The sequence below is a fragment of the Stigmatopora argus genome, chromosome 13, assembly GCF_051989625.1.
Source record: "Stigmatopora argus isolate UIUO_Sarg chromosome 13, RoL_Sarg_1.0, whole genome shotgun sequence".
In the NCBI taxonomy this organism is placed as follows: domain Eukaryota; kingdom Metazoa; phylum Chordata; class Actinopteri; order Syngnathiformes; family Syngnathidae; genus Stigmatopora; species Stigmatopora argus.
The window spans coordinates 4,733,866-4,746,037 of NC_135399.1; the positions used below are offsets into that span (position 1 = coordinate 4,733,866).

General features: G+C 39.6%; 1 protein-coding gene across 2 annotated transcripts; it reads left to right on the top strand.

The window, feature by feature from the left end:
* The first annotated feature begins 603 nt into the window (after positions 1-603).
* On the top strand, positions 604-11,179 carry coq10b (coenzyme Q10B). 2 transcript variants are annotated; one of them, XM_077617147.1, is made up of 5 exons: positions 604-777; positions 5,950-6,108; positions 8,953-9,145; positions 9,975-10,076; positions 10,181-11,179. In XM_077617147.1, the coding sequence occupies exons 1-5, from the start codon at positions 680-682 to the stop codon at positions 10,346-10,348; spliced, it is 720 nt and encodes a 239-aa protein (XP_077473273.1). In that variant the 5' UTR covers positions 604-679; the 3' UTR covers positions 10,349-11,179. The 2 variants fall into 2 exon arrangements, with proteins under 2 accessions (XP_077473273.1, XP_077473274.1); XM_077617148.1 differs by having other exon boundaries at positions 5,953-6,108.
* The last annotated feature ends 993 nt before the right edge of the window (positions 11,180-12,172 follow it).

Below are 12,172 nucleotides of genomic sequence, written 5' to 3' on the forward strand. Positions count from 1 at the left end.
GAGAAAATCACCCCCCTGGCCTGGTTTTAATGTCTGAAAAGCTCCAGTATTTGTATTTAATCATGAAATGCTGCTAGGAAGTGGATTTTACCCCATTTTTGTGCATTGATTTATTTATTATTTTGTATGTGTCACAGCAGGGTTGGATTGATACGTTGAAGGCGCTACCAGAAAATGCACCGTCCGCCACTTTATATATATATATATATATATATATATATATATATATATATATATATATATATATATATATATATATATATATATATATATATATATATATATATATATATATATATATATATATATATATCAATATGTATTTCCAAAAGGCATTTATATATATATATATATATATATATATATATATATGCCTTTTGGAAATACATATTGATGAGGCCATCGATGGCCAAAAAGATGCATAAGACAGTGAAAATGACAGAGCAATAGTACGTACTACTCCTGTTCTGTACAAGAGACGACACCGGCCAACATCTCGTGACAGCGTTGCACTTTTTTTCTACGATGACGCAGATTCAAATAACCAATTACAAGCTGACAATGTGACTCCACTCACCAATAGGGAAACGGAATCAGAGGAAGAGGGCGCGGCCTGTATTGCGAGACTCCTGCATTAGCAGCTGTCAGCTGGAGAAAGGAAACCTGCTGCGTGAGAAAGATGGCGAGAGGGGCTCGAAGTTTGAGAAAAATCGCTGCTTGTGTAAAGACCTTACCGTCCGTGTCCAGCCGAGACGTTCGCTCCAGTAGCAGTTTCAGGTAAATTATGTGTTCTTGCTACTTTCGAGCAAAATGCTAACATTTCCCTCATGTAACTTGTTTTACATTCGTAAAGAATGTAAAATCTTACCTAAAACTTGTCCGAGATATGTTGTTCCACCCATTTTTTCAGATTATTTGTTCGTCTTGAATTCATTATACTATATTATAATATATTCTACTAAGTGTGATGTACTGACTGTATGCTCTGGTCAAGTACTACTATGTGGACCCCGTCCAGCATTTCCTAAAATTACCTTTGTGTCCATTTTAACTCCCTTTAAGCCTTTTTATCAATAGATTTGAATATAGAAAAAGTTTAATGATAAAATAAATACAAGTTCAGGTCCTCTACACGTATTTGGAAAGTCAAACGTGTAATGGAGTGGGCAACTGGCCATATTTGCACATTATCTACTCCTACTGCCTGCTATTAGTGGTGATGTAATAACTAGTGTAACATGTCCATCCATCTATATTGCTATTAGTATTGTCCTTGTATTCATTTGAGTCATACTATATCTCTCAACTCGTCTTATTTTCTGAACCGCTTTATCCTCACTAGGGTCGCTAGGGGTGCTGGAGGCTATCCCAGCTGACCTCGGGCCAGAGGCAGGGAACACCCTGAATTGGTGGCCAGCCAATCGCAGGGCACAAGAAGACAAACACCCATTCACGCTAACACTCATACCTAGGGGCAATTTTGACTGTCCAATCAGCCTACCATGCATGTCTTTGGAATGTGGGAGGAAACCGGAGTACCCAGAGAAAACCCACGCAGGCCCAGGGAGAACATGCAAACTCCACATAGCACAGGTGGACTGACTTTGAACCGGTTTTGCATCCAGATCTCCCACTGTGAGGCCGACGCGCAAACCACTCATCCGCCAGGCCGCCCAAATATTATATCCATTATAGAAATGTTGCCTTAACCTCCTGACTACCAGGAAAAAAATGTTGTCCAATCACATTTATTTTGAAATTCCCCAATCTATGTGAGGTAATTGGAATACTGCAAAAGTAATTTGGTATAATTGATATAAGTTCTGAATGTCCTTTATAGAGCACAAAAGACAATTGTTGCGCTATTAAAAAAATCTCTTTTGAAAAATGGTTGTTTAACAAATACAAGATTGAGTTTACACGCTTAGAGAAGGTGAAGAAATTCAATCACTCGTCTAATAGGATCTGACAGCCGTTTCTGGCCGCCATAATTTTTTTTAACTCTCTACATTGCACAGTTTGGACAAACATAGCGAGAGAATCTTAACATGCATACACACACATACACACTCACACCCCCATAAATCACGCTTTATAGGGATTATAGACAAAAGGAGTTAATGCGATTGGATGCACTGGGTGCGAGATGTTTAGGTTTACAAATGTCCTCTAAAAAGGAGAAATTTGAACTACTGGTAGCCAAGCGGATAAAGGAATGGTTCTGTATTATTATTGGAAGGATGATGCCAGGCAGAAGAGATGGAGAAAGAACTGAATGGAGGTTTATAGATAAGTGAGGCAAGACATAACATCAATTGGTGTTAGGGATGAGGATGGAAAAGGTTGGATTAGAATCAGGGGTGGGCAAACTATTCCACAAAGGGCCGCTGTGAGTGCGGGTTTTCATTCCAACTCATAAAGAGGACATCTTTTCACCAATCTGGTGTACGACAAGTGCAATCAGTGGATTGTAGTCGGGTGTTTCTTGTTTTCTGCACAAATCTCATTGGTCAAAGTGTCTGTGCTGGATCGGTTGAAACAAAAACCTGCCGAGTCCTAGTAACAAACGGAAGACAGGGGAGTGGCTTCCGCTTGTGAGTTTCAGCATGGATTTTCACATTTTTATGAACTTTAAAAATGAAAAAGGGCAGTTTTTACCGGAATTTGGTCATAAAAGTGATGGCGGTGCCCTGAGCAAGAAATGGCAGGCACAAGTGAGTTTTTTTCACATTGTATGCAATATACGTTTTTTTTTAAATTTCATTCATAGGCGTCAAAATAAATTTTGTTAAGCATTTTATCTTTATCTTTTCTCTATTTTGAAATAAATGACCATATCGGCTGCATTGTCTTGCGTTGTAGCATTTGGTCTTTGTCGCCTTGCAGTTTCTTGCATGTCAAGTCTAATTTGTGCGCATATAAGCCGTACCCTTGATTCAGCCATCATTTTTTTAGCGACACATACGGCGTAAATGCGAGAAAATACGGTATTTGTCTCTAGGTGTCAGGAGTGTGCGTTAATGGTTGTATGTCATATTGTGCCCTGCTGGGAACCAATGTGACCATTAGAGCCAGGGTCAGCAACCATAGGTTCTTGAGCCGGACATTCCATTTTGCTGTGGTTTTGTCGAGTGTTCAAACAGCCTACCATGGATGTTTTTGGGATGCGGGAGAGTACCCGGAGAAAACCCATGCAAACTCTATAGAGGAAGGTCCGAACCTGGGATTGAAACCTTGTCACAGACCCATTACTATTAAAAGGTTACCAAAAAGGCTTATATCAGCAGTGTTCCGTTGTACCCGTTTCCTACACAGCACTTTAGCCATTATTCAAGGGAATTTATTTGGAAAAAAAACTAAAATGCTGGCCGTCAAAGTAATGAAACAAACCAGTGCCGAACCCAGGTTAAGAACCACTGAACTAAATGGAAGAGGCTGTCTGCCTGCCTGTGACGTCACAAGATTTCTAGCCAATAATGAAATAGAATTAGTTCAACTGTTTTTGTGCTTTTTTGGTTTACTTTTTGGAGTCTGATTTGAACCAGCACGAGAATGCACTATGTAGAGGAAAATAATGTGTATCGGTTGCAATGGAGTGTATCTTGCCTTTTTGGGAGGACATTTTTTTTATTTATCAGAAACCAGGAACAAACCTACATAAAAGTAACAATGAAAGAAAAACAGGCTAAAAAGGCATCTGTTAACAACAGTTTTTTCTAACTAATAACTATAAACCAGGAACAAACCTACATAAAAGTAACAATGGAAGAAAAACAGGCTAAAAGGCATCTGTTAACAACAGTTTTTTTTCTAACTAATAACTATAGCCCAAGAATGAACCATAACAGGATGTCAGTGGTCAGAGGAGGTGAAAAAAATATATTTATTGCACTTGAGTATTAGTCGCAGGATCAGCCAAACTATGCAAAAAGTCTAACTTCTAGTCCGGAAAATTCAGTACATTAAAAAGGACTTATGGTTGTGTGTGGCTCAGCGAAGTCCAACCTAATGAATTCAGTAATGTACCCCCTAAGATGTTAGTGTGACGAGCGCAGGTTTGAATATAACATCTTGACATCTGACATTAGTGGTACAAAAGGCCTTGGTGGATAACAGTCCTTGGTGACGTCTAATAGAAGGCGACAAATTGTTGAGGTGGATTACTTCAAATGTCAATGAAAGTCTAGAGTCTCTCAAAAAGTTCACACAATGGTGCTTCCCACACTACATACAGAACTGAATGTTTGTGGTTTTATGTCTTCATTTTTTTTGTCCCACATTGATGGGCTTCTATTCTGAGGTTGCACTTGCATTGACTGTCGGAGTTGGTCACACGGGGAGTATATCAGATTTCAGCTTGTCAGGATTGGGCTTCCTGGATCTAAGAGAGTGGGAATGGTCCATGGCGTCAATCTAACTATTGCAGAGCAGATTTTTTTTGTTTTGTTTTGCCCAATCACACCATTATTAACATGGAAAGAAAATAGTGTTTTATTGTCTTAAGTCAAGTTATGTTCTGCATGTACACTGTAAGTATACTCAAGTACCATATACTTGTGTAACAAGACCGTCACCCAAAACAAAAATACCACAGCAGCAACCCAAGCATACAGAAAAAGTAGGGCAGTTTGGAGCTCTTTACATTGAACCTGGCCAAAAATGCAAACTAGACCCAACATAGTTATGTAATGCTCCCCATTTCTTAACCGAATTCTCCAATACTGCCACAAAAAATAAACAAAAATAATGTTTGCATTGACGTGTGTGACACTCTAGTAGCATCAGTGTTCCTGACTTTCTTTACCTGTAATGCTGTCACATGGTATGGCCAATGGCAGCATAGCAGCTTCCATGGAGCACATCTAATTCCGAAGAAACCTTACTGGGAATCTGTCGTGAATTTAACTTAGTGTTCTCTATAACATTTTTTCCTTGTAAATATGCAGTTTTTCCCCTCGTGTTTTGGCTTTATTCCCATGAAATATATGGGAAATGTATTCTTTCCTTCATTAATTCATTGTTTGAACCCCTTATCCTTACAAGGGTCGTGGGGGTGCTGGAACCTATTCCAGCTAACTATGGGGACCAGGTGGGGGACACCCTCAATCGGGGACCAGGCAATCGCAGGGCACATGGAGACGGAGAACCTTTCATGCTCACATTCATACCTAGGCGTAATTTAGAGTGTTCAACCAGCCTACACTGTGTGTTTTGGAGATGTGGGATGAAACTTGAGTAGCCGGAGAAAACCCACGCAAGCCCCAGGAGAACATGCAAACTTCTCACAGTGAGGACCGACCTGGGATCGAACCCTAGATTGCAGAACTGTGAGGCTGACGCACTAACCACTCAGACCGCCGCGCTTAAATTATTGTTCTGTACCGTATTTTCTCACATATAAACCACCCCGGCGTATAAGCTGCACCGTTAAAATTGCCTTAAAATCGTCCAATTTTATACTCTTTATTTGTTTTACTTGGTCTGTGTATTTTATTGAAGAGGTGTACTCTGATGAGCCCTTAGTTTTGCAGCATTTCCACTTTTTTTCAAAGATGAAAAATGTTTTCTGTCCCTTTTTAAAATTATCATGAAGACATGACCGTTCCATACCTGTCAACCTCTGCCGATAACTGCCCTTATAAATGATTATGATTCCCCTTACAAACCCCCAAAAAACCTTACAAACACCGTACGAGTCGTACGGTGTTTGTAAGGTTTTTTGGGGGTTTGTAAGGGGAATCATAATCATTTATAAGGGCAGTTATCGGCAGAGGTTGACAGGTATGCCGTTCATTTAGTTGTTTTTTCCGCTCTCCCTGCGTGGGCATCCCTAAAGGCATGTAACGCCTCTAAGGTGTCACTTTCCCGACGTCAGACCTGAAAGTAGGCCAAGGTGACAGTCGGTACAGCTTACATATAAATAAGTCATTGTCTGTGTTGTGTGTCAAGCAGATACATACCATCATATGGCATCCTCCTGACGCGTCTTCCACCCTTGCTGGGCGCCGTCATGCCTGGCCGGAACGTCATATTGCCTGCCCGCTCCTTCTTCAACATCGCCAACACCTTCTCTAAGAGAAGGGAATACGCTGAGAGACGCATCATAGGGTATGTACAATACCTCGCCCAAATCTGCATTTTCCCGAACCACAGAGGGCATCATTTTGGTTTTTTGTGTAGTTTTAGTTGTGACAGTTTTTTTTTTTTTTTTTTTTGCAGAATGCAAAGCCAATCTCCATTTTTGTTTTGCATGTTCTCCCTGGGCTTGCGTGGGTTTTCTCCAGGGACTCGGGTTGCTGGGTAGGCTGGTTGGACACTCTTAATTGCCCCAAGGTATGAATGTGAGTGTGAATGGTTGTCTGGTTCATTGTGCCCTCTATTTGGTTGGCCACCGATAAAGGCTGTCCCTGTCCTGGTGCCCATAGTTGGCTTGGATAGCATACCCTGCGACCCTTGTAAGGATAAGCGATTTGGAGAATGAATGAATGAACGAAAAAGAATTCCAGAGCCCAATCTTTCCGTACTTCAAAACAACTTACATTGTGTTTATCGTATTTACTCGCATTTAAGCCCCCCCCCCCACTATGTATAAGCCGCACCCTTAATATTGTTGAATGTTACAATTTCTCACATATAAGCCGCCTCCAGATTCACAATTTCCACCTCCATATTCATGGTTTTAATAGGGAGTACAAATGTGTTACTTTGAAGGGAAAATCATGAAAAAAATAATCGCACGTGGTATTTTTGAGATACTGTATGAATCAAAAGCACATTAATTTAATATCATAAGGAAGTTAATATGCCTGTCTTTGTAAATGCAAAATATCAAATTATTCAATTTGAAAAAAGAAATAAATCTATCTTGATGACAACCTGATGCTTTTTAATGACATAAATTACAATTTTCTCACCAAAAGTTTAAGATGTTGTGGCAGCCAAATTGGTCTTAATGTCGAAATATCTAGATTTTTTTCTGATGGTTAATATTACTGAAATTGATAAAAATCAAAGCAGAATTTTGTTTTATTTCATAATCACAAATGTAAAATAATTTCCTTTAAAAACAAAAAGTAACGTAAGCACAACCAGGAACTGTGTCCGTAGCAGTATAGTGTTCACCAAGTCTCTGGGTGCAATAATAGCATGGGATACACATTACGCAGGTATCAAGACTGATATTTTAACGATCGACCGCAAGACTATTGGGATGTGCTGACATGGTAAAAGCTAAGGACACATCTATCAAGGTTCCTCGCGTCTGGGCAGTCAGAGCACGTTTAATTAGGTAAGATGGCGGCGCTTTAGGTAAGATGGCGACGCCCTGAGGGAGCAGTATTTTTTTTCACTAGCAAGTTTTTTTTCATATTTTATGCAAGATTTTTTCTTCTTCTTCAATTTAATTCATAGTCGTCTTTTTATGCACACATAAGCCGCACCCTCGATACAGTCATCATTTTTTGGTCCGAAAAATGCGACTTATATGCGAGTAAATACAGTAACAATAATTCAACCATAGCCTTGCTTGCTTACTTTTTTTGCCTTCCCTAATATTTCTGACTAGGATGCAATTATTCCAAGTTTTCAACTGCTTTACTATGGGCAGGAGTAGAAATAAAAAATTAAGCATAAATGAAAAAAAACAAAGAACTCTGTACTGAAACGAGTTTTTCGTGGTTCACATTTCTTGCTTGGACTATGCACCAACTTTGTGAAGTTTTTTCATGTTTACTTCATGCTTTACTGCAATTTATAAAGTCATCTATTATGTAATGATGATGACTAGCTTTATTGGTGATTTAGATGAATGAGGCAGCGTTGTGTGGCAGTCTTGCATTTCAATAGTCGGCTGTTGTTAGAAGCTTGCAAATGTCCATGTGACTGTTACATAACTGGAGTGCAGGAGATCCAAAGCAATGCTGTGCCCACATTTTGTGACTCAACACTTGAATCAATTGCAATTTTACATGAAATAATTTGTTCCAGAGTTCAAACTGTCCCCATTATAAACACTTTATTTACTCTAGAGGTGGAGTCTAATATGGTTAACATGAGAACCAAAAAAACAAAAGGGTCCCTATCTCATGAATTGCCCTGGAAGTTTACATTTGGCAACTTAAATCGAATTACTCCCAATATTCAATATTCATCAAGTTATAATTTTTCAACTGGTGGGTTTATTATGAGCAAAAATATTTCTTCCTGTTTTTTTCTTCTTATGGCACAAATTTTCCAAATTGAATATTTTATTTGTAAACAGTTAGCGAGAGAGTGGATAATCTGATAAAAAGCGGTTAAGGAAATTAATGAATGCATGAGTTTGCCTATATTTGCTACATCAGTGTTCTGTACAAGTACGCTAGCTATTAGCATGTAAATGCTTTTTTGGATTGGATTGGATAACTTTATTCATCCCGTATTCGGGAAATTTCATTGTGGCAGTAGCAAGTGGGTGATTAGACAGAACAACAAAGCAAAAGCACGAAGTACAAAGCAAATCAAAGTAAATGAGATCATTAAGAATCACCAAATCAAATCATTAAGACAGAAAAGCAGCAAAAACACAAAACAAGCAAGATTGGACGGAGCTACCGCCGCCGACTGCCACTTGAACGGCGCCATCTTGGTTGCGGTAGCTAAAACGGATACAGACTCAAAAAGATGTAAAGTTGGACAAAAACTGGAACCACACACAGGAAGTCTTCCACAAGATGGGGAACTTCTGCAGACTGGGACCGAGGTAGAGAATATGCAGAGTCATTCTTCCAAGCTTATCCGCAGAGTTCCTCAGTAGTCTGGAGCTGAAGACAACAGTAGCATTTGTAAGCTAAGCCAACTTCTAAAAAGGAAAAAGCAATGTAATTCTTGCGCTTAGTTTGACAGTAAACTTGATTAAACAGATTTTGAATGATTTTTTTAATATGACTCAATAGTGTGTGTGTTTGTGTGTAGGTATTCCATGCAGCAGATGTATGAAGTAGTGGCTTGTGTGGAGAACTACCGACTCTTTGTTCCCTGGTGCAAGAAGTCCGACGTCGTCTTCAAACGGAGCGGATACTGCAAGGCCAAACTAACCGTGGGCTTTCCGCCAGTGACAGAAAATTACACATCGCTTGTCACCACAGTGCGCCCCCATCTGGTGAAGGTGGGCTGATTTTCTTGCTTACCGTTTATCACTCTAGCACGAGCTAAGGCTGGCATTCCCCAAGTTATTGTTTCAAAAATGCAAACCCTGAATACTGCTGATTATGGGACTGTGTATACCGTATTTTTTTAGAGTATGACGCGCTAAATTTTGTACCAAAAACTGAAGCAAAGTTCAGGTGCGCGGTATACACGAATCCCGGAGAAACACTGCCCTCTGCCGGTGAAAAAGTCCCCTCCGCAGCCATTATTATAATGGGAGACGTAGAACCTGTCTTTGTCCGACAGATGGCGACAATCTACGTTCTTTTACATAAGCCAGTGCTCTCCAAATCGCCTTCGGCAAGCTTATAGGGTAATGTAGGGTTGTAAAAATTTTAAAAAGTTCCTCTAGGGAAAGCTATCCCTGCTAAAAAAAGAATGGAATCAATTGTTTAGTGAATCTGATGATGATCAATTAGACTTTGACACATTTTAAGTATTATGATGATGAATTAGACTTTAAGGATTTAAAATTGTAAATTCCATTGGAAAATTGTGTTCATATCGGTAGTTGTTTCTTTTACCAGATTTCCGTACCATATGTTTTTGTGTTCAGCATTTGCCAGTTACCAGTACTGTTGCAATCCTTTTTGTGAGCTGAGAAAAACTACAAAAAAATGTTATACCAATTTTTAGTCACAAATTATGGGTGCGCGTTATACTCGAATATATATATATATATATATATATATATATATATATATATATATATATATATATATATATATACGGTAGATGCAGCCACTATCTTGAAAGTTTGGACAGAGTTGTTCCTATTGTGCCTTCAGGCATCATGCTCGGAGGGTAAACTCTTTAACCACCTGGAGACGATTTGGCGCTTCAGTCCTGGCTTGCCCGGCTACCCGCGGACCTGCACCGTAGACTTTGATGTAAGTATTTGGCGTGAAGAGTCGTTCCAGGCGATGAACATGTTCTCGTCTGTTGTCACTTGAACTTTTCTCCCACTCCAAAACAAATCTGTCGCCTTCTTCAGATCTCCTTCGAGTTCCGCTCGCTCATCCACTCGCAGCTCGCTCACGTGTTCTTCGACGAAGTGGTGAAGCAGATGGTGTCTGCGTTCGAGCGCCGCGCCGCCACCATCCACGGCCCCGAGACGCGCATTCCGCGCGAGCTTATGTTTCATGAGGTGCACCATACGTAGCGGTAATCAAGACAAAAAGAAAACGAAAGTAACGACTCGAGTTCTACCTGACAACGCCAGTGCCTTCCTTTTCTCTTCCCTATTCACGTTACCGATGAAGTTGTTGTAGATTTCAGTGAAGGTTGATGACAGCACCAGCGAGCCCAGCACAATTTTGTCTATCAGTCTCTGTCAATTCCATTGTTCTTCTTGACTAAACTACCATTTGAAATTTTTAACCTGCATTTTGTTACAACTCCCTCCCCCAGCTGATATCGCAGGTTAATTTCAGAGAAACCCATTTTTTTCTTGAAAATCGGCTACCGTATTTATTCGCATATAAGCCACCCGCAAGGATCAGCCACACCCTTAAAATTGCCTTAAAATCATTATATTTTACAATTTCTTGCATATAAGCCTCCCCCTGACTCCTAATTTTCACCTCCATATTCATGGTTTTAATATGGAGTACAAATGTGTTACTTTGAAGGAAAAATCTGAAGAAAAATAATCGCATGTGTATTTCTGAGATTCTGTATGAATCAAAAGCACATTATTAAGGTCAGTATCATAAGGAATTCATTTATCCAGTTTCCTGTTTTCTTACTGCAAAACTGAAAATAACAAAACAAATAGTAAATGTTACTTTGCCGACATCTACTGGTGAAAAGGAGTATAGCAAGTCATGTGCACATATAAGCCTTGACTCAGTCATCATTTTTAGTTACAAATATGGCTTATATGCGAGAAAATACGGTAAGCATTTTGAATTGACAGAGAATTGCAGATTTATTTTTTAAATAAATTATTTTTTCACAAGTTGCCAAGGTCACCCCTTTTATATTGAAAAAAAATCTCATCTCATTTTCTGAACCGCTTTATCCTCGTTAGGGTCGCGGGGGGTGCTGGAGCCTATCCCAGCTGACTCCGGGCCAGAGGCGGGGGACACCCGGAATCGGTGGCCAGCCGATCGCAGGGCACAAGGAGACGGACAGGGGCAATTTAGTGTCCAGTCAGCCTACCATGCATGTTTTTGGAATGTGGGAGGAAACCGGAATACCCGGAGGAAACCCACACAAGCTGGATTTGAACCCAAAACCCCAGAGCTGTGATGCCGACGCGCTAACCACTCGCTCCACCAAGCCCCCTTATTGAAAAAAATGTAGCTGAATATTTACTATTAACTCTTTGTCTCCCACTGACAACAATAGACTTCCAATTCATTCATTAGGTTCAATCCATGTTGACAGAAATAATTTACTACCAGCCTAATGGTGCAATGGTCATTGAGTACTATAAGTACAGTGAACAGTTAAGCTCACTAATATTTTGACAGTTACCTTCACCAACTCCATACTCAATCCAAGACGTGCGTAAATGTACGGTATATTTCATGTGCAATATCAGTTGACATTTTACCTTTTTTTTTAAAGCTACATAAGATAAGTCAGTAAATATGCCCACTTGCATATTTATCTTTCTTTTTAAAACCTGCTCATATTTATTTTTCTGTAAATGTAAAAACAGGTTATTTTTAAAAATGAAAGTGTCTGCTTGCACGGTATTTTGTTTGATTAACGGACTGAGTGTATTTAAAATGGCTTTTGGAAAAACAAAGTATTAATTGCATGATGTATAAATGTTTTTTTTCAAAAATATTGCGTCTTTTTTTCGCTCCCATCGTTAACAGCAGGGCCAATTTTGGCCCATCATGTGAGTGGTAAGAATAAACCACCCTCTGTGGTATGAAGTCACGCTGCATTCATAATGGTCAAAGTTGAAGCCTTGACGTCCTCGAAGGAGACCCGAACCCTTTTTCACAGCCGTCATTGAATGCCACACATG

What these genes read in the sequence shown, in the direction of transcription:
- coq10b (XM_077617147.1), top strand. Translation starts at nt 680, where the DNA reads ATGGCGAGAGGGGCTCGAAGTTTGAGAAAAATCGCTGCTTGTGTAAAG. An exon ending in GCTGAGAGACGCATCATAGG is followed by an intron (nt 6,109 to 8,952) that starts GTATGTACAATA and finishes GTTTGTGTGTAG; the next exon opens with GTATTCCATGCAGCAGATGT. An exon ending in CCTGCACCGTAGACTTTGAT is followed by an intron (nt 10,077 to 10,180) that starts GTAAGTATTTGG and finishes CGCCTTCTTCAG; the next exon opens with ATCTCCTTCGAGTTCCGCTC.